This window comes from Mirounga leonina, unplaced genomic scaffold (genome assembly GCF_011800145.1).
Source record: "Mirounga leonina isolate KUSES-001 unplaced genomic scaffold, KU_Mleo_1.0 Mir_173, whole genome shotgun sequence".
Classification (NCBI taxonomy): Eukaryota; Metazoa; Chordata; class Mammalia; order Carnivora; family Phocidae; genus Mirounga; species Mirounga leonina.
In genome coordinates this window covers 24,838,068-24,864,732 of record NW_023270447.1, presented here as the reverse complement: position 1 = coordinate 24,864,732, position 26,665 = coordinate 24,838,068, and the positions used below count along the sequence as shown (strand labels likewise).

Here is a 26,665-nt window from a genome sequence, read left to right as displayed (position 1 = left end):
AAATTAAGAGTTGGATGCTTAACAGACTGAGCCACCAGGCACCCCACTGTTATATTAGTATAATTATATGTAATATATAACATAATTATAATATTTATAATATATGATATTGGGAAAGAGAACTCATTGTTCCTTAAGTTGCTAAGCTGGAAGGATATAAATCTGTCACATAGAGAGAGCCTGTTTGGCTCATCATAGGAGAGAGTTTTATTTTAAAAGTGTCATCTTAAACTGCAAGGATGTCCATTAAACATCACAATTAGACATGCCAAAGGAGAAGCCATGTTGTCAGAATGTCCACTTAACCCACCCAAACATCTCGAACCCACCCTTTGCTGACCCTCGATAACCCCATTTTTTAAAGTTTCTTTTCTTTCTTTTAAACAAGAGAAAGTAGACAGGTACATATTGGTAAAACTTAACTGCACAAATTCACATAGAGACACAGTGTAATCTCTGAGCCCAATACACAGAGAGGAGGAAAAAAGCTAGAATTCTATGCACTACTACACAGGGGCCTAGCACCCTCCAGCTTCCAGCAGAGCTAAGGGAGCAGAAGGTTTTTCTTTTTTCTGCAGAGTACAGTGGTGTTGATTCCACAGTTTTTGTTGAGACAGGAAGAGACAGAAATGAATTTGGAACAGAAAGGGGTAGAGATTCGTTCCCACTATTCCCCCCAAATAAGTTGAGAATCATGGTAAAAAGGGAGAGAAAAGAGACTTCAAAAAACAGGGTCAATGAGCACAAGGGGGGGGGGGGGAAGACTGCAACTTGCTCCCAGGGATTGGAGAAAATTTAAAAAGGAGGGTTGGAATCCATCAGTGTTCTATTAGTCATCTTCTCTTTCATCCTCCTCCTTTCATCCCCTAATCATCATCTTCATCTTCCTCACCTTCATCCTCATCTCATTCTTCATCAATATCTTCCAATCATTCTTCTTCATCATCAGTATCTTCTTTCCTCCCCCTTCTTCATCATCCATATGAGGAACCAAGTTGTAATGGATTTGGCCAAATACCATCTTTGATGACCTCTCCTAACTCATCTGCACCTGCCTCAGAATGGTCAGTGAACCAGGTGAAGCTCTCTGGTTCCTCATGTGGTCTTCTCCTGCTGGTTTTAGTCTGCATTTGACTTGAACGTTTTGTTAACTCCTTTCCAGATTTTCATTTGATTTCAGTGGACTTTGAAGATGGATCAAGCACTCTCATTCAGATGAAATTCTCTGGCGAGAAGTTTATTTTCGAAGTAAGGGTTTTCATCAAAATAAAAATCTATTCTGTAACCTGATTTAATACCCCAAGCAGTGCAGACACTTGTGTATGGTTGACAAATGTTACCAAAAAATTTGGGATTTTGGCAATTAATTCCAATCTCTTCTGAAAAAATGGTTGGTGGAGTTTGTTACATTTCTCTTCTACTTTCAAAATCTCCTCAGTGGCTTGTTCATTAAGTCTATTTCATTTTCTACTTCATCAATATGTTCAATTGCTTCTTGCTGTTCTTCTTCTCCTTATGGCAAGTGCTGAGAGGTCAACGTCTCCTCATGCTTGCGGGCAGGAGGCAGTCTCCATTTCTTCCTTTGAGGCAGGAGTGAAGACTGGCATTTGGGGGCCATGCTGTGAGGAAATGCCACAAAACCAGGAGAGACGCACATCTGGAAGAAGCTCCGATTACTCCAAAGTTACCTTATTTTCCGTAATTATTTACACGTTCATCTTGCCTTACACAAATACTTGATTTTATTAATCTTTATACCCTCCTCATGCTTTGCATATGGTAGGAACTCACTGAATGATTATTGCTGAAACATAAATACAAGAAAACATTGAATGTTATTGCAGGGTGGGCACAGGGTTACAGTGACTTTATTATATGACAAAAGTTATCCTAGTACTTTTCACAGATGATTTAATTTAATCCATGTAACTTCACACTTTGGGAAACAAAGACCAAGAGAAATTAGAAATTTATGTGAAAGTCACATATGGTGACTGTAACAGAACATGAATTCAGATTTTCCTGAATACAAAACTCAAACCCTTTCTACTTCATCACACACCACTCTGGTTTGTTACTGTCAGTACTATGAATATAGTTTTATTTCAGTGGGTCAGATTCACCTTAGTCAATGATGGGCTTAAACTGTAAAAGTTGTGATTTCATAAAGAAACAAATGTTTTGTAAATTTGGGTGCTATTTTTGGTCTATAGGTATAGTTCAAAAATGCATAGCACAAAACTGTAATAGCAGAAATTTAGGCATAGTTTTGCTAAAACACACTAGTAAAACCAGAATATCCAAAACAAACATACCTTTTCTGAGATAGTGTATTACATATTAAGAAAGGAAAAAAAGTTGGTTTTGTTCTCCCCTCCATGTTTTTTTTCTTAAAACACATTCAGTTTGTATTCTAGTCCTCACAAGAGATAAGCTACAATTCTACTGTTACTAGCTCATTTTTGTTGACTTTGAGCAGGTTAACCAGTCAACTATTTTAGTCTCCTCATCTGTAAAGAAATACCCAGAAAGATGAATATTGAACTTTAGATAATAAATTTGTCATCGAACAAAGGGATTAGAATTCTGCTCAAGAAGAAAACTTCATACTGTACTACAATGATTTGAACAATTATCATAACATATTTGTAACTTATTAACTATAAAATTACTTCCTCATTTTAGAAGTATTATTCTGTCCTTTGCCTGATATTTAATGTATCATTTGGTTTAGAACATACAATACTGTACAATAATGAAATATCAGACTATGTGGATTACTAGTTATCATTCAAAATAATTATCTTATGATGGTTAAATAAATTTTTACTTGCATTTATTTGACGTAAAATACAATATAAAAACAAATGACCTGGTCATATTCTCCAACAATGATCAACTTCAGCTTATCCATCCTGGTGATTATAAAGGAAAAACAAATATTTCTGACATACCTTATTTTTGAGAGTGTTTTGCTTTAGAAAGTCTTGGAAATCAAGTTGATAATATAAAACTACAAAATAAACAGAAATAACAATTTACTAAGTTTTTGCCATTTTCTCATTCCTGAGTGAAGAGATACCTCTAGGAAGAAAAGGGCCAAGACTCTTAGTTCTTAGGCCTTATTTTTCTCACCTGTAAATTGGAGATAATAAAATCTAATCTTAATGAGGAATGAGATTACATTTGCCTCGCAGAAAAGGGCATAAAATCTAGTGTTCTGCCACTTACCATTTGAGTGATCTCGGCCAAGTTACTTCTTTGAACTTTTGTTTTACTCATTTGTAAAAGGGGGCTAATATGTCTAGCTTACGTAGGTTTGTTGTGGGGATCAGATAAAAAAAACAACATGTGAAGAAGAGATGAGAAAAAAAGGAAAGATCTGTGATGTTTTGAAGTGGCTTTTGGTCAAAAGGAATAAATTTCAACCCAATACGAAGAAACAGGTTCTTTTAAATGCATATTCTACTACCCGAATAAAATTAATTCCTTAAAAAAAAAAAAAAAAAAAAACGTGAAAACGTTTGATTACAAAGTACTAGAAAATGTAAGATTAATTATTTCCAAAGTGAAATATAATTTTCCCTGCTACATAGTGTTGCAGATTCTTAGATAAAACATTACATGGAAAAGGACTCAAAGTCTTTTCTCTGTATGACCCCCTTCTGTGTCTGCTTTCCTATGGAAATAAGTTATAGTTCTACCTTTGCACTTGTCTAGTTTATAGCAAAGTCATTTGTGGCAAAGGATAGCAACTACCCCATGTTACTGCTAATCATTTCAAGAATAACTGAACAGTTAATGACATTTCTGCCCCTTCTGGAATGTAAAAATTCTTAAAACATAGTTTTCTATGTGCTACATAAACAATGGTTTCCTATAGAGAACTCTTCTCTAATAATGAAAAGGCAACTTGTATATAATTACAACTAAATGGCTGTTAATGTTAACTAACTGAAAACTATGAAACTATACTCTTAAAGTATAATCTTCCTTGAATCAGAGAAACAGTGTAAGCTAATATAACAAATAATATTATAAGGAAAAAAGAATAAGAAGATATTTCTAATTGTTGATCATTTTTTTATTAATAATTAATTTAATCTCTTAACCAATGATAAAGTTAAATTGAGAAAGGTTGAAATTTTCTAAAGCTGAATATTTTACTTATTAATTTTCCAGAATGTAGTTATAATGTTTGTAACTGTGTAATAGTTGTCAACAGTCTCCTCTGCAAATTAATGACTTACTCAGCTGCCCTCTTATTAGAGGCCTAGAACTCAAAATCATGTTAAAAAAAGGGACCAATTATGTCTATAACACTCTTTTATTATTAAAGTTGGTCTCTAAAAAGGCACACATTTAAAAACTCACCCCAATGAGGACAGTATGAATATTCCAGGATTCTAGAAAGATTCCCTCCAGAATAAAGTATATCAAAAAGTTGTCTTTAATTTGGTATATATGTGGCTTAATGCTATTTATTAAATTTTCCATGTATGTAGGGCAAATGTCACATCCACAACACAAAACTAAATGTGATTGGAAAGATGTGACATTGTTGCAACATTGTTACACGCTGACACAAAACCTATCTAGTCCAAACCCTTTTTTCTCTGTTATTTTTATATTAGTTGGATTTAATAGAAACCCTCAAAACAATACAGTAGTTCCTCCCCACTTATCTGTGGGAGATATATTCCTAGAACCCCAGTAGATGCCTAAAACCACAGACAGTACCAAATCTCATATGTACAATGTTTCTTCTTATGCATGCACACATACCTATGATATAGTTTAATTTATAAATTTGGCACAGCAAGAGATTGATGATAACTAATAACAGAATAATTTTAACAATATATTGTAATAAGGTTATGTGAATGTGGTCTCTCTCTGATCTTACTGTTCTATACTCACCCTTCTTGTGATGATGTAAGATGATAAAATGCCTTCATGATGAGATGACCCCCTGTGAAGTGGGGGCATATAGACTACAACTTGGGTGTTAGGCTACCACTGACCTTCTGACAGGTCAGAAGGAGAATCATCTGCTTCCTGACGGTGGATAACTGAAACTGTGGAGAGCAAAACTGGATAAGGGGGGACTACAGTATAATGAAATTCCCCAAAAAGTAAATTGTATCTCTTAATCTCTTATATCTCAAATCAATGGATTTCAAATGACAAAGCAATTTACCGCAACATCCACAGGTTTCAGATCAACATTATAGACAAAAGGATGGACTTTGGAGCCCAGCCACCTAGGTTCAAATCCTTCTTCCACCAGATGATAGCTGTGTAACCGAGGGTAAATTGCTTAACTTCTCTGTTCCTCAGTTTGCACACTAAATAATGATAGTAAAGCTACATTATCGCATAGGGTTTTGAGGATCAATTTGTTAACATTTTTACAGTATTTGGAATACAGTATATGTAATATAAATATTTGTTACATTAATTTAACAACTGATAATAAGAAATAGTGGTAGGAGTTTACTGAGGAACTTCTTCAGTTAGCACTCCATTTTTGTAATAAAAAATATTTTTTTTAAAAATTCTGAAAAATTTCCTTAGCTTACTTTCAAGTCAGCAGGTTTCCTTAAGCCCCTACTGTGCCAGGTCTGGTGCCTTGGGGACACAAAATAAGTTTATGTGGTCTCGCCCTCAGGAAGTAACAGGATTTCTGCACTAGGTTTGGAACAAATACAAAGTTCAAAGGAACATGCAACAAAAAATATTACACTGCCACATAAATCACCCGATAAATAAAGCTATTTGAAAATTCAAGCGCTCTAAGTATATTAATAAGTGCTCTCTATATATTAATAAAACGCAATTATCAATTGGGAATGCATTTATTTTAACATCTACACAGAAAGCTGCTAAATACAATGCCTCGCATCAATAGATGGTGCAGAAATATTTTCCTTATCTCCACCTGGGACGTCTGACAAAAACTTGAGTGACCCCACAAAATCGCGGCGAATGAAAACCGCACTGGAAACATCAAAGGGCTTGCGACCGACGCCCGAGAACAGGGAGGACAACGTGGTTACGGGCTCAGTGAATACCTGAATCTTCGAAGTAAAGAGGCTCCGAGCCACAATCGAGATTAAGGACGAGGCTGTTTCCATGGCGCATGCTGACCAGTCTGCCCCCGCCAGAAGCAAGAACTAGGGGGGTTCCCCTCGCATGTGCTCTCTCGTGCGGTTCTCCCCCGCCTGTCTGGAGAAGGCAGCCTTTGAGTGAGGAGCCGACGGGATACGGTGCACAAAGAAAGCACCCGAGCCCCTACAGGGCTTCCCGCGGCCCCGCTCCAGGACATGGGGGACTCCAGGCTGAGAGACGACGGGTTCCTCCAAGCTAACGGTTCTCACGCCGCCTCCCATATCTCAGGGATGAGCATCCGAGCTCAATCCCTGGCGACAACACTCCAGCTCAGCGGGCCGCGGAGGTGTCTGTCAGGGTTACCGCATCAGCCGCCCGCGATCAGGCCCCTCACCCCGCCGCCCTCGTCCCGGACAATACGTCACTTCCGGCGCGCGCGCCAGCCCGCGGATAAAGACAGGGGCCTGGGAGGGGAGGGGAGCAGGGGGGGCGGGGCGGGGGAAAGGGGAGTGTCTGCCCGGCGCCGCCGCAGCTGCCGCTGCCACAGCTGCTGCCTCCCGGGCTGAAGAGTTGGCTGAAGCCCTGCCCTCCGAACCGGCCCAGTTTTCCCGCCCGGACTCGGGGCGCCAACGCCGGGAGCACTCACCGCTTTGATCGGTGCAGAAGCGGGACTTGCCTCAGCCTGTGGAGCGGCGGGGACGACCCCGGCCCCCCTTCCCCTCCCTGACCCCTTCTTTCCATCGCCCCAGTCATGGGGAACGCGGCGACCGCCAAGAAAGGCAGCGAGGTGGAGAGCGGTGAGTCAAGGGCCGGGTCTGGGTACCTGCCGGGCGGGTGGGCGCGGGGGGGCATCGACCGTCCCTCCGGGTCGGAGCCCCGAGGCCGCGGGCATGGCCCAGGCCTCGCAGCGGCCGCCGGTAGCTGCTCGTGGGGGCCCTAGGGACCAGCTGCCTTCCTCCTCCACAGCCTTGCCCCCCGGCTCCGGCTTGAGGGCCGAGCGCGAAGGGCCGGATGGAGAGATCGAGGTAGAAGAGTGTTCCCCGAGACTCCCTTTCTCTTTAGAGCGGGGGGACGCACTCACTAGAACAATTCCCCAAATATGGTCCGGATAAAGAAGTCCCTTGTACCATCCCAACCCTCGCTTCCCCTACCCCCGACCACCTCTTTGGGAGCCACAGGTAGTGCTGTGGGCAGAGTTGGCTCTTTTCCCTCCATCGCTTGGGTCCAGCGCAATCTTATCACAGGGTAAGGGGCTGCTAGTCTGGCTCTCTGCTGCAGGTAAGGTTAATTCTGAGTAAGCAACTATGTTTTAGAGATCCTGCAGCTCTTCAGATTAGGAATGGAAGATAGAACGAGACTAAACTGCAACTTTATCCATGAAAAAAAGCAAGGCAGGTTTGCCTTTTCTTGCGACATTTCAAGACTCTCCTAGAGTGTCTGTAAAACTTAAAGGTCACTGGAAGTTGAAGTGCTTCCAGAATAGGGTGAATTTCTTCTGACAGCTGAAAGTGCAGGCACCCTACACTTTACACCAAATAGTAAAAAATGATGCAAATTGAATTTCTGTATAGTTCAATCAATCCATCAGGATGGTTGTGAAAAAAAAATGATGTGTCTTTGTAAGGTTCATCTCAGATTTTATAATTCAGAATGATAAGACAACAAATGGTATTTGTTATGTCACCAGGAGTAAATGACAGAATGCCAGATGATTTATTCCGGTTTGTGTAATTAGTATCTTTTAATGTTTCTATGTTTGTAACATGTTTTAGATTAATTTGGTAATTTAGCATGAAGGAAAAAGCTTTTTTTTTTTTTTTCTGTATCAACAAAGCAGAATCAATTTGGAAAAATTTAGTCATTCATTTTGTTTAATGTGAATAATGAGATTATATGGTTTATGTTTCACCAGTGAGGTTTTGGTATTAATTTTCGGGAGCTCCAGAAAAGTTTGATATACTATCATACAAATTATCAATGACCATACTTTAGTATGTGATAGGGAAATTTTCGAAAGCCAATTTAGAGGTAGAACTTTGTCTTTTCTTTTTTAACTGCACAAATGTAGTAACTGTACAGAAAGTATAGGAATGTGGAAAGTATCAAGAATTATTTATGTCTGATGAGTTATCATTTTTCCTTTTAAATCAAAGATAAAATATGTGCTAATTGTGTTACAAAGGAGTGTGCTTGGTAATTGAATCATATCAGTGATTTTCATTAGCAAGTACTGGCCTGTACAGTGTTTCTATTTTTAATAATGATAGTAGACTCTTCTCTGATCTATATATTTCCATTATTAAGTTACCAACTAATTCTCCCTGAGACAGTACTGATTTGAAGCTCAGAACTATGGGATAATCTTAGAATATTTACAGACAACAGAATGGAAACTTTAAATGTTTATCTAAATGTATTTAAATTATTCTTATGAATGAATTCTTTCCTGAGCTTTAACTATTAGTGACAGCCTATTTAGTAAGTATGTTAGCCAGCTTTTTATGTAAGTTTATTTATGGAAACTGAAGGTCAATATAGTAGTTTGAATAAATGTTGTGAAGTGATAAAAGAAAATAGCAAGTGAGATCTCATAGGGACAGTTATTAGAAATGCCATGTGTTGATCACTTTGTAATTTCATCTGGAGCGATGTTATCAGGTGTGTGTTGCTGCTGTTCTATAGTGAATCAAGAAAGTTTATTGATATCTCTTAAAACTTAATGAAAGGACAGCTTTTACCATTACAAACCTAACTTTCTATGTATTTTTACTTGAAAATACATGCCTTTCAAAATTTGAATGTAGTTATTTAAACTTCAGTTGATACATAACAGCATAAACTTTTAGAAATATAAGTAATCTTACAGATCAGCCTGTATAATGATTCCATTTCAAAGCCAAAGAGCCTGACCTTTGAAGAAACTGAAGTTGGGATCAGATTATTAGTGATACCAGAGTAAGGAATAGAATCTGGTGCTCTGACTCCATTCTGCCTCATGAAATAATCAGTTAATACATATATTTTCGGGGCGCCTAGGTGGCTCAGTTGGTTAAGTGACTGCCTTCGGCTCAGGTCATGATCCTGGAGTCCCAGGATCAAGTCTCGCATCGGGCTCCCTGCTCAGCAGGGAGTCTGCTTCTCCCTCTGACCCTCCCCCCTCTCATGTGCTCTCTCTCTCTCTCTCTCTCATTTTCTTGCTCAAATAAATAAATAAAATCTTTAAAAAAAATACATATATTTTCAAAATGCCTGCAAAGTGTATTAGTTTCATTTGGAGACTCTAAGTGAAAGCTCAAGAAATCTACCTAGTGTAAGTGAGAAAATGTACTTATAGAAGTTAACCAAAGAGCAAAATATGGTAAGTGCTAAAACTATGGAAAGTGAAGTTAGAACTCTGAAAACTACCAATAGGAAAATGTTTGATTTCAAATGATTAAAATGTATAAGGTTGATTAAGATTTAAGGTTTGGTTAGGACCATGCCTCATATGGGTGACTCTGGAGCTTCATTATAAAAATATTCCAGAAGAATGAAGCTTTGACCATTTGGCACCTCTGTTGTATTCTATTGAAATCTCTCTACTCTTAGAATGAAACATTTTCCAGGGTAGGACTTGGAGATGCCATTCTCATCTCCATACTTTCTGGAGATAACATTAAGTTGGGTACCTATTTTTCTACTTTAGTGAACTAGGAAATTGTATTGATATATCTTAAAACTTACTGAAAGAACATCTCTTACTATTACATACCAACTATTCTGTGTATTTATAAAAAGTTATTCTCAAAAATATGTGTTTCAAAATTTGAGTGTAGTTACTTAAACTTCCACTAATACACAGAAGCATAAATTTTAAATATATGAGTATATAATTCTCTAAGAAGTTATAAACTCTTGTCATTCAAAATTGTTTTACTTATCCAGTCTCCCACTTCTTACTTTACCCACAGTCACCAACAAAAAAAACACAAATGCCACCATTTTAACATGGGAAGGATTTTTTTGTGGTTTATTTCATTTTTTTAAGAAAAACATTAGACCCCACAGGTTGCCTGTGGGGCTTTGTATTACACTTTCATGGCAAAGGTGTTGAGGCCAATGGTTCGTGAAGTCCTGGTAGAGATTTGGATGCAGATTCTTCTGTGACTGTAAGTGGTAGAGCCACCATGTAACCTAGTGTTTACATAATGATTTTGAATGTTTTCCAGAGTATCTCTCTGTCTTAAGAGCTTGAAGGTGAATAGAAATTAATCAAAGAAAGTAGCCAGGAGATTAGGTTCAACCAAAACACAAGTTTCATAACAACTTGCATTTTTGGAGGGCTTACTATGAACCAGGTTCTCTGTGTACTTTGCATGTATAATTTCACTTAATCTTTCCAGACTACTATGAAATAGTTTAATTATTTTTCCATTTTATAAATGAGGAAATGGAGGCTCAGAGAGCCTAAATGACTTGCCTAAATTCCTACAGCGAGGAAGTCCAGGAGCAGCATTTGAACCTAGGCAGCTTAACCCGGGACCCGAAATCTTCACCACTGTGCAAACAGCCTATGTGTATCCAATGGGAAAACTGATTCTAAGACACACAGAATAGCTTAGACTTCACTTTGTTTCAGTTTGTTATCAATTATAGGAAATTTTGGTTGCTTTTAATAGTGACTTCATTTGTATATATTAAGTATCTTAAATGAGAGAATTATTTTTCTTGTACTGTTCTCCAGATTCAGTTTCCTCATCTGTAAAATGAGGATGAAGGATTAAATCGTCTTGAAAATCTTTTCAGATTTGATATGGTGTAATTTCAAATTAAGCCATATAAGTTAATTTATATGCCTAAACCCTTCACTGCTATTTGTATTTGTATTTAATTATCTTTCTCATTTGTAAATATATACTTTCCCTTCCTGATAAATAGCCAATCAAAACATTACTATTTAAACTTGTATTGCCATTTTAAAAAGTATTTAGAAATTTGCATTTTGGTTTAGAGTAGTACTATCCAGTCAGACTTTCTGTGTGGTGGAAATGTTTCTGTATTGTCTAATGTAGTAGTCACTAGCTGTATGTGGCTATTGAGCAGTTGAAATGTGACCAGGGCAGCTTAGAAACTGAATTTTTAACTTAAATGTGGCTGTTAATGTTTGGTATAATGGACAGCACGGGTTTAGAACATAGCTGTCTTTATATGTAATAAAAATGCCAACCCATCTTTTCATCATCTTTGGAATTTGGATCCTCACAAGTATGTGTTGATGAACGGAATGCTGGACTTATCTTTTCACATACTAGGAATTAACTTATTTCTAAAGCATTTCCTCTGAGTAAGCCTTTATAACTTTAGTGAACAGATTACTATAGTAATTTGTGTATAATCTGTAAAGTTAACTACAAAGTGAGTTTCTCTATTGGGTTCTACTAGAATTTTTTTTTTTTTAGTTTTTAATACTGAATCTCAGTGAAAATATTTTTATTGAAAATTTTTGTAGAAATAAATGTTGATTAGGAAAAATTTAGTGATCTCATATGTTACTCATGTCTTTAAAGCTTTTAATTATCAGATATTTTTAAGGGAAAATCAGTAGTAGATATTTGTTCCAATTTACTGGATTGGCAGAAGTACTTGGGAATAGTTTTCGAGTTAAAAATTTTTGAAAAAGAAAAAAGTTCATAACAAACAGCAACATTATTTAATAAATACATATTATCTCATCCAGTTACGTGATTTTGTAATTCATTTTGTGCAGATCACCTAATGCATAAAATCATCTCATGTTCAGGAACCATTTTTTCCATTCTCCTGGTCAGTGTCCTTCACTTAGGATGTAGACAGATTGTTGCCTTTCATTGCCTGTAGCAGGATAAAGACATGAAAGCCAGCTTAGAAAAGTAAGCCATAGCTTATTTAACATGTGCAGAAGCAGCACATGAAAAGATCCTAGGTAAGCCAGGATAGTTATTAAAATCCTTCAGATAATCAGGAGTTGACCATAAATCATTTTGATATTCCATTAAATTAATAAAGTAAAACAATTAGTATTATTTACAAAATTGTCTGTTTATCTAGGTAATATTAATGTTACTACACATATGTGCCCAGATTTTTTCAGAGGAATAAATCTTAAGTTTTTAATGAAAAAAAGTATGTTAAATAGAAAAATGTGGAATTTATGGGAGTAAATATACCATAGTCAGTACCAAATTATTTTGAGTATTTTAATTTAAAAATATTCCTTCAAGAATATCCTATATGGTTATTTTCTTTGTTGGCTCATTCATTCATTCCACATCATTGAGTTCTTAATATGTGATGGACTCTATGCAAATCTATGGGAGTAAAGATTGAATATGACACAGTACCTGCTCCAGAGTGCCTGCATTCCAACAGGGGAGACATACCTGTCAACAAATTAGTGGGGGGAAAAAACTGTTACAAATACTTTCATAAAAGCTCAGTGGGGAAACCAATAGAAAGTATGGTCATTTCCACTGGCATGGGGAGGGTGAGATTCAAAAAAGAACTTCAAAGAGGAGGTGAGCTCTGAGTTGAATATTGAAAATGGTAAATGTTCAACAGCGGGATTACAGGGGGAAGTGTGTTCTGAGTAGGAGGAACACAGTGAGCAAAAATGCCCAGGAGTGAAACAAAATGGGATATACAGGAAAAGGAAAGTAAGTTGTCCATTACAACTGATAGAGGATGGAATTGGTGGTAGGGAAGAGGGAAAATTGTATAATGAAAGATAAGACTGAAGAAATGGACAGAGGCCATGTAATGGAAGGATTTTGAATTCTGTCCCATAGATATTAAGGAGCTTTTGTAGACTTTGTAATAAGGGAGAGACATGATCAAATTTGGGTTTTAGGGAGCTCACTTTGGTGGTAATGTGAAGATGAGTCACTGTGGAACAAGTGGAGTAGAGGCAGGATGATCAATTAGAAGACTCTCATGCAAGTAAGGGAATTTGAGGTTCTGAATCAAGGTGGTAGAGGTAGGGATGCAGGAAAAAATCTGAAATTTGATACCTTTGGAAAACAAAAATGAGCGAACTGTACTTGGAGAATGAGGAAAAAGAGGATTTGGGAATAACACCCAAGTTTTTAGTTTCTGTGCCTTAGTGGATGGGTTGTGATGCCAGTAATAGAGTCAGGAAATGAATCCAAGGCGAGGAGCAGACTTGGGGGGCATATTGAATTCAGGATGCCTATGGCATTTCTGAGAAAAATGATATCTGATTGGTTGTTTTGTATGTGTATTGTCTTTAATTCTCCCAGCCGTGGGAGGAAAATGACCTTGGATGGTCAGAGGATCTGTTCCATATAACATCCTCATTTTGCTCCCTTTTTTAAGGCCAGCTGTTTAGAAACTATAGAACTACAACATCTGACATAATTCCAATGGCTACTAAAAGCTTAGCTTTTTTGTTTTGAAAAGAGTAAAAGCTAAAGCGCTGATAAAAATGGTGTAACTTTTGAAGTAACACAATAATTTAAAATCAGATAAAATACTGCTTTCGTAATAAAAGTATGCATCCTGTAAGCTATTGAGTTTTGTAGAGCCATGTGTAATAATGGAAAGAAAATGTAAAATACAGAACCAGTATATTTTACTAAGTAAATATCAGTTTTCTTCCCCCAGAGTGCTTTCAAATAGATATTAAAAAGTTGGGATATAATTTAATAGTAAGAACATGAACTTAGAATAAGAAAAATCTAGATTCTGTTTTCTAATACTTTCTATTACTTCACTTTGAACAAGTGTTTGTTTTAATGTCTCCAAGCTATACTGTAAAATTGAGAAGGATGGATTTGATAATAAGGCTGTGGTCTTTTCCAGTTTTATAATCCAATGATTCCAGTATATTTATTAAGAGAATGAATGTACATTTAAAAAGTACCAAGACTTGGGGATAAATTATAGAAGGTTCTCACAAAATTATGTAGGTAGAGAAGTGGCAAATGAGCCTAAATGTGAGCCCATATAAGATACTGACTGTATTTAGGGAAATTTTTTTTTACCTGTACTTAAAGAATGATAGCCTCTGAATTTTTGACCTAGGAAACAAATTTATGAATCACCGTATTAATCTTTGAAGATATTCTCATGTTCTACTACAGGTAAAGGGATCATTTAAATGTTGGAAATAAAACATAAAGCATTCTGCTATTAATGTAAAACCCTTAGCATACTATGTGTAGTTGGATTTTTTTTATGATTTTTAAAATTTCTTTAAAGATTTTATTTATTTATTTGGAAGGGAGAGAGAGAAAGCGAGAGGAGGAAGGGGCAGACAGAGAGGGAGAGGCACACTCCCTGCTGAGCACAGAGCCCAACTCAGGGCTCAATCCCAGGACCCCGAGATCATGACCTGAGCTGAAGTCAGACGTTTAACCAAATGAACCACACAAGCACCCCAGTTGTGATGTTTTATATGTAGCAGAACCAGGGAAAGTTAAGATCAGAGGCAGCTAATAGGGGAAAAGAATGGAAGGTCTATTGTATGAGAGTAAACTAAACAAAAACAAAACAGAACTTTTCAAACTAGAACGGTTATGGCTACATGATTGAAATGTATAGGTCAAGTAGCATTGACAGAAAATCTGGGATTGTTCACCTAAATTTGAAATACTAGAACTCATGGGATTTTCCTCAAAACTTATAAAAGCTAGTTGTAGAGCAAATAAAATACCAAATACCTTGGTAAACTAGGCTTAGAGAATAAATATATTTAACTGCTTTTTAATCACTTATGTTTAAAGGTAAAAACATTTATGCTTATAAATTCAGCTAGTATTTTTAGCAACTTAAAAATTGCTAGAAAGTTTTAATGCTTTTTTACTCTTCTTATAGGTTTAATAACCCCTTCAGTTCCTTACCAACTTCTGAAAAAGTCATCAGTATTAACAGATAAACCTTTTTCTTACTATTGAGGTTTATTACTGTAAAGCAAATAATAAATTGTTTCCCCTGATATGGAGGTATAGCTTAAACTTTTACTTTAATCTTATAATTCATCCAGTTATTTAATTTTTAAAAAATTTCTTGGGGATGGGAGATAAAGAGTTGCCTTTATGTAGCTCATAGTCATTTGGACGACTTAAGTAAAAGCATAATTTTGTAGGAAGCATAGTATAGGATGTTTCCTGTAGTAATAATTTGGTTTTTAACTTTTTGGTTGTCATGTAAATTAGATTCAGTAATGTTCTGTATCTGTGCGGATGATTTTCTGAATCAAATTTGGGAATCTTTTGAAGAGAGAAATGCACTAACTGACAGTTCACAATGTTGAATGATATACTAGCACATTCGACATTAAAGCTGCATTAGAAAATCCGGTGTAGATGTTATATCTTATCCGACTTGCTATTTACAAGGTAAAAAGTCCCAGGTTTTATGGCCATGATTTAAGGTTGTATTCCCTGCTGCCTACTATTCATATAACATTAACTTTTCAATGGCTTTTGAAATTTTTGTTTTCTTAACCAACTGAGCCACCCAGGTGCCCCGAAATTTTTGTTTTCTTGTAAAATAACTGTTGAATCTAAACTTTAAGTCCTTGGCAAATCTGTATTCTCCATCTGGGGTTTGTCCTCAAAAAATTAAAGATATTGTCTTGAGATCTCACTTTAGAGTCCTACTTAATAAAATGAGTGTTCAGTTTCTATATTATTCTTAAGTAGATGACCATATAGCATCAGCAGACCATTGTCTGTGAGCCACAGGAGAACATATTTGTACAGGTGTTACTTCGCTTCATTTGTAGGAGCTAGTTCTGCTAATAATTTAGCCCCTGTAATCCAAGGAGGAGCTTCCTAGCTGAGTAGGACCCATGAAAGGTTAAACTGGGGAAGAATGTGAATCCCTCTTTGGGCTATAGTCTTGAAGTTACTAAATAAGGTATAGTTCATCTGGTAGAATGACAGAGACAGAACAGTCATTTATTTGTCATTCATTCAATCCTTTAGTCATTCTCAGTGTGCCTGCTGTGTACCAGACTCTGTGCTAGTCCACAAATACAATTTGTGAGTAAAAATAAGAATTGGTTCCTATTTTAAGCTGGGAGACAGATACATACAAATATTTATGATAAAATGTACAGTGATACCTTTATCGTAAGATTGATACCAGGGTGAAAATACGACATAGGATTTTATATAAGAAAAAATGTAGAATTTCTGAGATCATCTTGGGAGATAGACTGTAACTGAAATAGAAACTGGCTTTGAGTCCATTTTGGAGATGTTTATGTTTGTGATTGTAGCAGCTGTTTCTCCAACTATGCATTGTGATCTGTAAGGGCAGAGATACTACCTGTCTTTTTAGTGTTTTAATCCCTAAAATTTGGCACATTTCCGAGCTCATAGTGGCAACTAAAATCATGGATAGTTAAATGGATAAAAAATTCAAGCCTCTTGTAGAAGTGTTTACTCCCCATCTCTCCTCTCAGTTTGCAGGTACTTTCTCTGCAATATATTGACTATTTGGGCCTGTTAGTTGATTTTCTTGATAAGAGGATACCTCTTTCTCTCTTCTTAGCATATAGTAATTTCACATTTATATGTCAAAGTTATGTCACTTTTAATTGGTACAGAGAGATTGGTCTCAGACTTCAGGTAGAAAGACATTAGATTAGGAAAAACTCCTAGGCTCCCAACTTCTTGAAAAATCCCTGCTCATTTGAGGCCTGCTATATATAGTCTGAATGTTTATGTCTCCCCAAAGTTCATATGTTGAAATCCTACCCCCCAAGGTGATACTATTAGAAGGTGCAACCTTTTGGAGGTGATTCTCATGAAAGAGATCAGTGCCCCTACAAGAGAGGCCCAGGGGAGCCCCCTTGCCCCTCTGCCGGAGGAGGCCACTGTGAGCAGACGGCCATCAGGGGAGAAGTGGGCTCTTACCAGACAATCTGCCAGCACCATAATCTTGAACTTTCAGGCTTCAGACCTGTGAGAAATACATTTCTTTTGTTTATAAGCCACCCCGTCTATGATACTTTGTTAGAGCAGCCCAAACAGGACCAAGACAAGGCCTATACTATCAAGCTGTACTACAATGTTCCCGTCCTTGTTGTTTTCATTTACCAATCTCTTGTTCACTTCTCTTTGTTCATCAGAAACTTTGGCACCTGGCGCACAATCTTTCTCTATACTCTAAGCCCTGCACTTATCCTAGGTGGCTTCAGAGTCTATGTGGTTGACCCGTTCCTTACCATGCATCCCAGTTCCTTGACCACATTATCTCCTATCCCCTTCTGTTCACTTCATTTCAAATAGCCAGTCTCACCAGGAATCTTGTCATATTTATTAACTGCTCAAGAATCACTAATGTCCGCATGCCATTTTCTGATCATAACGTCCTCTCCTTTCTCTTTGCTCTTTAAGTATTCTCACTATTATTCTTCATCAGAATCTTTCATCCATTCATCCATCGTGTCTCTCATCTCTTCATTTTCCTTCTTAACCAGTTTGATTACATGGTCCCCAAGATCTGTTGCATTTTTGTCTTTTTATCACATCTTTCTGACAGAAATCTAACTGATAAACTCAACTTTATCTGCTTTCTCAGTGCTTTCCGTTAAGAGCTAAAAAACCACCAGAGAAAACCACGTAAAAGGGCAGTATAAACTCAGCCTAAATAGGATCAACATGATTTGACAATTGTACCATATTTCCCTGATCAACACTGTCCCATTCTTTATAATTTCTATTTTATTCTCTTCACACTTCTGAATCCCCATTATCTCTCTCATTCTAAGAGATGATCTTGCCTCAGATCTCACAAAGAAAATCAAATATATCAGACAAGAACCCCTTCACCTTCTTTCTATCAAACATGCACACCTCCTAGATTTTAACTTTATCTTGTTATTTTGTTTTAATAGAAGAATTGTCTGTTCTATTTATCTGTTGTTACATCACATACCACTCCTTCATTTAGTGGCTTAAAGCAATGATAACATTTATTTTACTTAGGAAAGTACAGTTTGGGCAGAGCTCTACAAGGACACCTCATCTCTGCTTTATTTGATAGCAGCTAGCTCAGCTCAAAGGCTAGGGCCTAGAATCACCAAAAGACTTGCTCACTCACGTTTTCTTGTTGTGCTAGCTGTAGGTAGTTGGAACATTAGCTGGGACTTTCAGCTGGCACATCTACACATGGCCTCTACGTGTGGCGTGGGCTTTGTTATGGGGACTGAGTTCTAAGGGAACGGGAGAGACCCAGGTGGAAGCTGTATCACCTTTTATGACCTAGCCTGTGAAGTCAAGCAGTGTCATTTCTGCTGCCTTCTATTGTAAGTCACTTAGATGAGTCCATATTTGAAGGAAGGTGAATTAAATTCCAGCCTTTGATGGGAGGAGTTTAAATAACTTTTTTGACCTGTTTTAAAAGCCACTGTATGATGATACATCTTCCTTTACAAGGCCAATCCCTCCACCATTACTTTGGATCCCATCCCTTACTGCTTTCCCAGGGACCTTATGCTATTACATATTCTTCTCTTTTATAGTCAACCTGCTTTCTTTTCATTTGTTTCTAAATTAGACCCCGTTTTCTTTACCTTTCTGTTTTGCTTTTTGACTCTACATTGTTTCCCTTTTTCATCTCTTACCTAGTAAAGTGAACTGGCCTATGATTTATAGAGTAATGTGACCACTTCCGTTGCCTTTGGTGGCCAGGCAGGTAATTTAAATGTGTGTTGGATAAAACCTAAGAACAGGATTTACAAAAAAAAAAAAGAGTTTTTTTTTTCTCTTGCTATAGTATAGATATTTACAATTACCGTGCAGAGAGCATAACATATTTAATGCAGAAGTTAAACACACATCTAGTTAAATGGCAGAGCTGAGTGTGACACAGACTTACTTGGTCTAATGCAAGGCCCTCATAATCACTATGTTATACTGCTCCCCTAACATGATGATGATATTTTCTTTTAAAAATTGTGCATTTGAAACTGTCCTAGAATCCGAGGGCCTCTAGAAGCTCTACCTACCTATCACCTTTTTAGAATATTACTTAACTTTTCCTACGTGCCAGACACTGTTAGCGCTGCATGTATAATAACTCATTTAATCTTCGCAACCCTTTGAGATAGGAACTATGATTGCTCTTATTTTATACAAGAAGAAATTTAGGCACAGAGAGGTTAGGTAACTTGTCCAAAGTTATATTGTTAGTAAACAGTGAAGCTAGTATTTGAACCCAGAAAGTCTGACTCTAGAGTCTGTTCCTAACCACCCCACCATATTGGCCACTTTTCTAAAAATTTGTAATTTTTTTTTCATTTACCTCTTTTGTAATAATATTTCCAGTGATAGAAAACTCATTACTCTGTAAGGCAATTTATCAGTCAGGGCTACACCAGAGAAACAGAATCAATAGGATATGCATTAAGAGATATATTGCAAGCAGTTGACTTATTGTGGGAGCTGGCTAGGCAAGTCCAAAGGGCAGGTCTAAAATCCATAGGCATTTAGGAAGGGCAAGCTGGAACTCTTGGGTGGGCTGACGCTGCAGTCCACAGGCTGAATTTCTTCAGGGAAGCTTTAGTTCTGCTATGGCTTTCAACTGATTGAATCAGACCCACCCAGATTATCTAGGATAATCTTTTTTACTTAAAGTAAACTGATTATAGGCTTTAATCACATCTAAAAAATACCTCTACAGCAACACCTAGATTAGTGTTTGACTGAATAATTATTTAGAGACTACCCTAGCCAAGTTGACACAAAAGTGATCATCACTGGCATTTTTTTTTTTTTTTAAACCCTGGGGTGGTTTGGGGTGGTCAGCGGCTTTCATTTTCCCAAGCTACGAATGGAACTTCTGTTTTCTTTTCAATATTCATGTATTTACTGATCGCTCCTGCCCCCTCTTCAACTCTACCCCACCCCATTACCACACCCAAAAGGATTTTGTGTGTTTTGCATTTGAAGGCATCTACATAAAACATATTACCTTTAAAACAAAATTTTAAAAATAAATAAGAGCCTCAAAATAAAAGGTAGAGCAGTGATTGAACTGAAAACCCTATGCTGAAGCTAGTTACTATAGTTGAGCATAAAATTAGCACTCTTTACATGGCAAGGGAGTTACATAGTATAGATATCTCTTTCCCAAATTCACAGATATTCTAATAAGAATTTAGCATCAAATTCTAAAAGGAAATTAATCTATATAAATACAAGGAGCATTGGCCTACATAATTAACAAGATAATTATTACTTAATAAAAGAGAGAATTCTCTCTAGAATTCTAGGTACAAGAAGGAGGGTTTCAGAGAGATGGATACAGTTATTATTGTTGCTGTTATTTTGGTAATTCTTATTTATATTTTGACCTTTTTTTATCCTCTTTTGATAAATAAAATTTAAAATGCTATAAGGTCCTTTACTAAAACACACATTTAAAGTGATGCCTCAAGACCTTTAACCTGACTAAACATCTTACCTTAAGTGTGTGTCTCATGGGAACCCTCTGACCTAAGACAGTTAGGATTTACAGAAATAAGGACATTCATTGTCTTATACCAGTCTAATGTGAGGCACAAGGTAGAGAAGGCTGTCTCAGAAAGAAACATGAATGCAGCTTTTGTCTATTGAAGTTGATTATAATTTGATAATAAGAAACTTAGTCTATTATTATTATTATCAAAGTGTAGTTGACTTACAACATTCTATTAGTTTCAGGTATATACAACATAGTGATTCAATATTTATATGTATTACAAAATTATCACCACGATAAATCTAGCTACCATCTGTCATCATACAAAGTTGTTACAGATTATTAGCTATATTCGTTCAGCTATACATCGTATCCCTTGTCTTATTTATTTTAAAACTGGAAGTTTATAGCTTTTAACCCCTCTCCCCTATTTGCCCATCCCCACACCCACTTCCCCTCTGGCAACCACAATTGTTTGTATCTATGAGCCCGTTTCTCTTTGGGATTTTTTTGTTGTTGCTATTAATTTATTTTATTTTTTGTTTTTCACATATAAGTGTAATCATATGGTATTTGTCTTTATCTGACTTATTTCACTTAACATAAAACTTTTGGGGCCCATCCAAGTTGTCACAATGGTAAGATTCATTCTTTTTTATGGCTGAGTAATATCCATTATATTTATTAATTTGTTGAGGCATGTTCTCTCTATAACCACTATGTTGAGTTTTTATCATAATGGATGTTGAATTTTATCAAATGCTATTCTGCATCTGTTGAGATGATCATGTGAGTTTTACTCCTTCCCTTTGTTTGTAGTTTATCATATTGATTGATTTGTGGATGTTGAACCATCCTTGCATCCCTGGAATAAATCCCACTTGATAAGGGTGATGATCCTTTTAATGTATTGTTGAATTTGGTTTGTTAATATTTTGTTGAGGATTTTTGCATCAATATTCATCAGGGATATTGGCCTGCAATTTTCTTTGTTGTGTTGTCCTTTTCAATTTTTTGCAATAGTTTGAGAAGGATAGGTATTAAAGTCTTCTTTAAATGTTTGGTAGAATTCACCTGTGAAGCCATCTGGTCCTGGACTTTTATTGATTGGGAGTTTTTTCATTACTGATTCAAATTCATTACTAGTAATCAGTCTGTTCAGATTTTCTATTTCTTCTTGATTCAGTTTTGGAAGATTATATGTGTCTAGGAATTTATCCATGTCTTCTAGGTTGTCCCATCTTTGGCATATACTTGTTCATAGTTGTCTCCTTGGACCCTTTGTATCTGTGGTACCAGTTGTAACTTCTCTTTCATTTGTTATTTTGTTTATTTGGTCCTTCTCCTTTTTCTTGAGAGTCTGGCTAAAGGTTTATCAGTTTCATTGACCTTTTCAAAGAACCAGCCATTAGTTTCATTGATCTTTTCTATTGTTTTGTTAGTCTCTATTTCATTTATTTCCCCTCTGATCTTTATTATTTCTTTCCTTCTGTTAACTTTGAGCTTTGTTTGTTCTTCTTTATCTAGTTCTTTTAGGTGTAGGGTTAGATTGTTTATTTGAGATTTTTCTTGTTTCGTGAAGTGGGCCTGTATCACCGTAACTTCCCTTTTAGAACTGCTTTTGTCGCATCCCATAGATTTTGTATTTTGTGTTTCCTTTTCATTTGTCTCCAGGTATTTTTTTTAAAGTTTCTCTTTGATTTCTTTGTGGACTCACTGGTTGTTTAGTAACATGTTGTTTAGCCTCTATGTGTTTCTGTGTTTTTTTCCAGATGATTTTACTACTTTTGTCTTTTAATCTTCATACTAGCTATGCAGGCAGTTGGTCCACTACCTTTACTGTATGTTTACCTTCACTAGCAAGAATTTTTCATTCATAATTTTCTTCTTTCTAGTTATGGCCTTTTTTTTTTTCATTTACCAAAGATCTTTAACATTTCTTGTAAGGCCACTTTGGTATTGATGAACTCCTTTAGCTTTTACTTGCTTGGGAATCCTCCTATTTCTCCTTCAATTCTGAGCTATAATCTTGCTGGGTAGAGTAATCTTGGTTATAAGTTTTTTCCTTTCAGCATTTTGAATATATTATGCTAGTCACTTCTGGCTTGTAAAGTTTCAGCTGAAATATCAACTGATAGCCTCATGTGGGTTCCCTTGTATGTGATTAGTTTTTCTCTTGCTGCTTTTAAAATTCTCTCTTCAACTATTGACACTTTGATTATGTGTCTTGGTGTGGATCTCTTTAGGTTCGTCTTATCTGGAACTCTCTTGCCTCCTGGATTTGGATATCTGTCTCCTTCGCCAGGTTAGAGAAGTTTTCAGCCAATATCCTTTCAAATAGGTTTTCTGTTTCTTTCTCTCTTTTCCTCCAGGGGCTCCTGTAATGCGAATGTTAGTATGTGTGGTGTTATGACAGAATTTCCTTAAACTATCCTCATTTTTTAAATTCTTTTTTCTTACTGTTGTTCAGATTGATTGATTTCCACTCCCCTGTCTTCCAGATTGCTGATCTGTTCATCTGCATCATCTAATCTGCTATTGATTCCCTCTAGTGTATTTTTCATTTTGGTTGTTGTATTCTTCAGTTCCAATTGGTTCTTTTTTATATTTTCTATCTCTTTATTGAAGTTCTCACTGTGTACCTTCTTTTTCTCACTTTGGTATCTTCATGACCATTACTTAAATTCTTTCTCTAGTAGATTTGTTATCTCCATTTCATTTCATTCTTTTTCTGAGGTTTTGTCTTGTTTTTTAATTTGGAACATATACGTCTGTCTTCTCATTTTGCCTAAGTCTGTTTTTTCTATGTATTAAGTAGATCAGTTATGTCTCCCTTTTGAAGGAGTGGCTTTATACAGAAGATGTCTTATGGAGCACAGTAGTGTAAACATTCCTGGTCACCATAACCAGGTGCCCCAAGAGTGACCTGTGTGGGCTTTGTGGACCCTCCTGTTGTGACTGGGTTGTGATTGGTACACTCATGGTACATGGAACTTTCCCCCAGCACAGCTGTCTGCAAGGTCTAGCCATGACTGCTTCAGGCAGCTAGTGTGTGTGTCTGGCCCCATGTCCATCTGGCTGAGAAGCTTGGCTGTAAGTAACTATTGCAGGTGAACTAGTATGTGGGGTTAGCCCCTAGCAAGGCTGGCCTCAAGGCCCAGCTGCCATATCTTTAGGTGCCTAAGTGGTTGGGGCAGTCCTTTGGCATGGTTCACTTCAAGGTTGAGCTACGATTGTTGTAGGTGTTCTAGTGTGCCAGACTGGCCCCCTAGGGCAGGAGTGCTTTGGAGAGGCTTTGGTGCTGGCCCAGGCCACCCACCAGGAGGCACTCTGGACCAGGTGGGTAATTGACTGAAGTGATTCTGCAGGGGAATGTGGGAATGGGGTGAGTAGTGCTAGTGCAGTAGATGGAGAGTGTCAGAAATGGCACCCACCAACACTGGGCTAGCTAGGAAGAAGGGAAGTGCCAAAAGAAAAAAAATGGTGCTTCTCTGGCACATGCCCTAAAATTAGTCAATAACTTGATCTCCTTCATGTGTTACCCAGGGGCTTTTTAAACTGCTGCCTCTGCCCTGCTACTTGGAGTGAGTGAGATTGTGCACATGCCCTTTAAGAGCAAACTCTTGATTTCCTACTATCCCCCAGCTCCCCTGGACATAAGCCGGGGAAATTTTCAAAGCCAGGAGTTGTGGGGGCTTGTCTTACTGGTGCAGGTACCCTGGGCTTTGAAGCCTAATGAGGGGCTCATTCCCCTCATTCCTCAGGGAGGACTTGTTTGATTGTGATATCCCTCCTGCTTGTAGGTCCTCATACTGAGGGTATGGTTCCTAACTGAACCACATCTCCACCCCTCCTAACCCTCTCAATGTGGCTTTTTCTTTATATCCTTAGTTGTGTATGATTAGTTCTGCTAGCGTTCAGTTCATTCCTAGAGATATTTGTTGTATATGTAGTTATAGATTTTGGTGTGTCCCTGGGAGGAGGCAGCTCATCCTACTCTGCCCTCTTGGTCCCACCCCCTAACCCACAGAGTTTTAACAGGAGTTTTATCTCATTGATTAAAAGGGGCAGAGAGAGTTATAATGAAAAGAAGCTTGTGAGCTCTCAACCTCCTGTGAAAAGGATGCAGGCTCAGAAGCTATTCAGCTCTAAACACTGGCCATTTCTTAGGAAAATGAAAGATGACTCAGAGGATGCAGCCAAGAAGCCAGAGAGTAGAGCTAAGAGACATGGAGAACCACTGCAGGGCTAATCAAGGAACTGGTGACATGTGCCCCACTGGATTTCAGAATTATTATTGACCAATGACTGTTATGTTCTCTGGTTTTCTCCCTTTTTGAATGGGGAAAAAAACCACTGCAATTTTCATATTCTTTCCTGACCATTGTATATTAGGTGTGTGTTGGGCAGTTAACTTGTATCTTTAGTTTATTCGTCTTCAGATTGGAGGAATTGTACTTGTGAAGCTGCAACCAAGAAACTGGATCTGAGAAGCCTCATCTATACCTGATTTAGTTTAGGTCCTGGACTTTGAGCTGATGTTGTAATGTGATGAGACTTTTGGGCCTTGGGAGGGTTTGAATACATTTTGAAAATGAAGGAGTATACGGCATCAGGGAAATCCAAATCAAAACCTCAATGAGTTACCACCTCACACCAGTCAGAATGGCTAAAATTAACAAGTCAGGAAACAACAGATGTTGGCGAGGATGCATAGAAAGGAGAATCCTCATACACTGTTGGTGGGAATGCAAGCTGGTGCGGCCACTCTTGAAGACAGTATGGAGGTTCCTCAAAAAGTTGAAAATAGAGCTACCCTACGACCCAGCAATTGCACTACTGGGTATTTACCCCAAATATAACAAATGTAGTGATCTGGAGGGGCATGTGCACCCCAGTGTTTATAGCAGCAATGTCCACAATAGCCAGACTATAAAAAGAGCCTAGATATCCATCAACAGATGAATGGGTAAAGATGTGGTATGTGTATACACACACACACACACACACACACACAATGGAATATTAGGCAGCCATCAGAAACACCCGAAATTTTGCCATTTGCAACGACGTGGTTGGAACTAGAGAGTATTATGCTAAGCGAAATAAGTCAATCAGAGGAAGACAAGTATCATATGATCTCAATGATATGAGGAATTTGAGAAACAAGACAGAGGGCCATAGGGGAAGGGAGGAAAAAATGAAACAAGAAGAAACCAGAGAGGGAGACAAACCGTAAGAGACTGTTAATCTCAGGAAACAAACTGAAGGTTGCTGGAATGGAAGGGGGTGGGAGGGATGGGGTGACTGGGTGATGGACATTGTGGAGGGTATGTGCTATGGTGAGCGCTGTGAATTGTGTAAGACTGATGAATCACAGACCTGTACCCCTGAAACAAATAATACATTATATGTTAATTAAAAAAAGAAGAAAAGAAAATGAAGGAGTGTAAATAATATGTGGCTAGAGGGTAGACTGTGACAGTAAAGACGGGTGCAAATTTTTAATCACCTTTTCCATCCAGAGGCATAGTTGATTTCTTTAGCCCATTGAATCTGGGCTGGACTTGTGATCATTTAACCAATAAAATATGTTGGATGTGATGCTGGTCAGTTCCAGGCTTATGCCTTTGAGAGGAATGACAGCCTCTTCTGTCATAGAAGCCAGCTGCTGTGTGAGAAGTCTGGCTCTTCTGAGACCAGCATACTGTTAGAAGCCCAACTAGCCACTTGGAGAAAGAGAGGAACAAAGGTGAGTGAGAGTGTGAAAGATTGGCCATGTGGAGTAGCTCCTAGGTATTAAATGAATGAAGCTTTCTTAGACCTTTCGATGAGCCCGGGCTTCAGCTGACACCAGATGAGTGAGTGACTCAGCCAACAGTGAGAAGTGAGATGCCAGATGTATGACCTCAGTTGTGCTATTCCAGCCATCACCCAGCTGTTTGAGCAACCAGCTCTGACACCTGACCTTGTAGAACAGAGATGAACAATTCCTACTGTACCTTATCCAAATGCTTAAATCACAGAATTGTGAGCAAACATATGGTTATTGTTTTAATGCTAAGTTTTGGTGTTTATTACATAGCAATAGACAACTGAAATA

The 26,665-nt window shown here is 37.5% G+C and overlaps 1 protein-coding gene and 1 pseudogene across 1 annotated transcript in view; one reads left to right on the top strand and one right to left on the bottom strand.

The window, feature by feature from the left end:
- Window positions 1-829: 829 nt before the first annotated feature.
- Window positions 830-6,520, bottom strand: LOC118019228 (annotated as a pseudogene).
- Window positions 6,521-6,653: 133 nt separating this feature from the next.
- PRKACB (protein kinase cAMP-activated catalytic subunit beta) overlaps window positions 6,654-26,665 on the top strand; it is a 120,010-nt gene continuing 99,998 nt past the window's right edge. Inside the window, exon 1 of the mRNA XM_035018162.1 lies at window positions 6,654-6,908. Within this exon, the coding sequence (XP_034874053.1) occupies window positions 6,863-6,908 (46 nt within the window). The 5' untranslated portion in view covers window positions 6,654-6,862. The remainder of the gene's footprint in view (window positions 6,909-26,665) is intronic.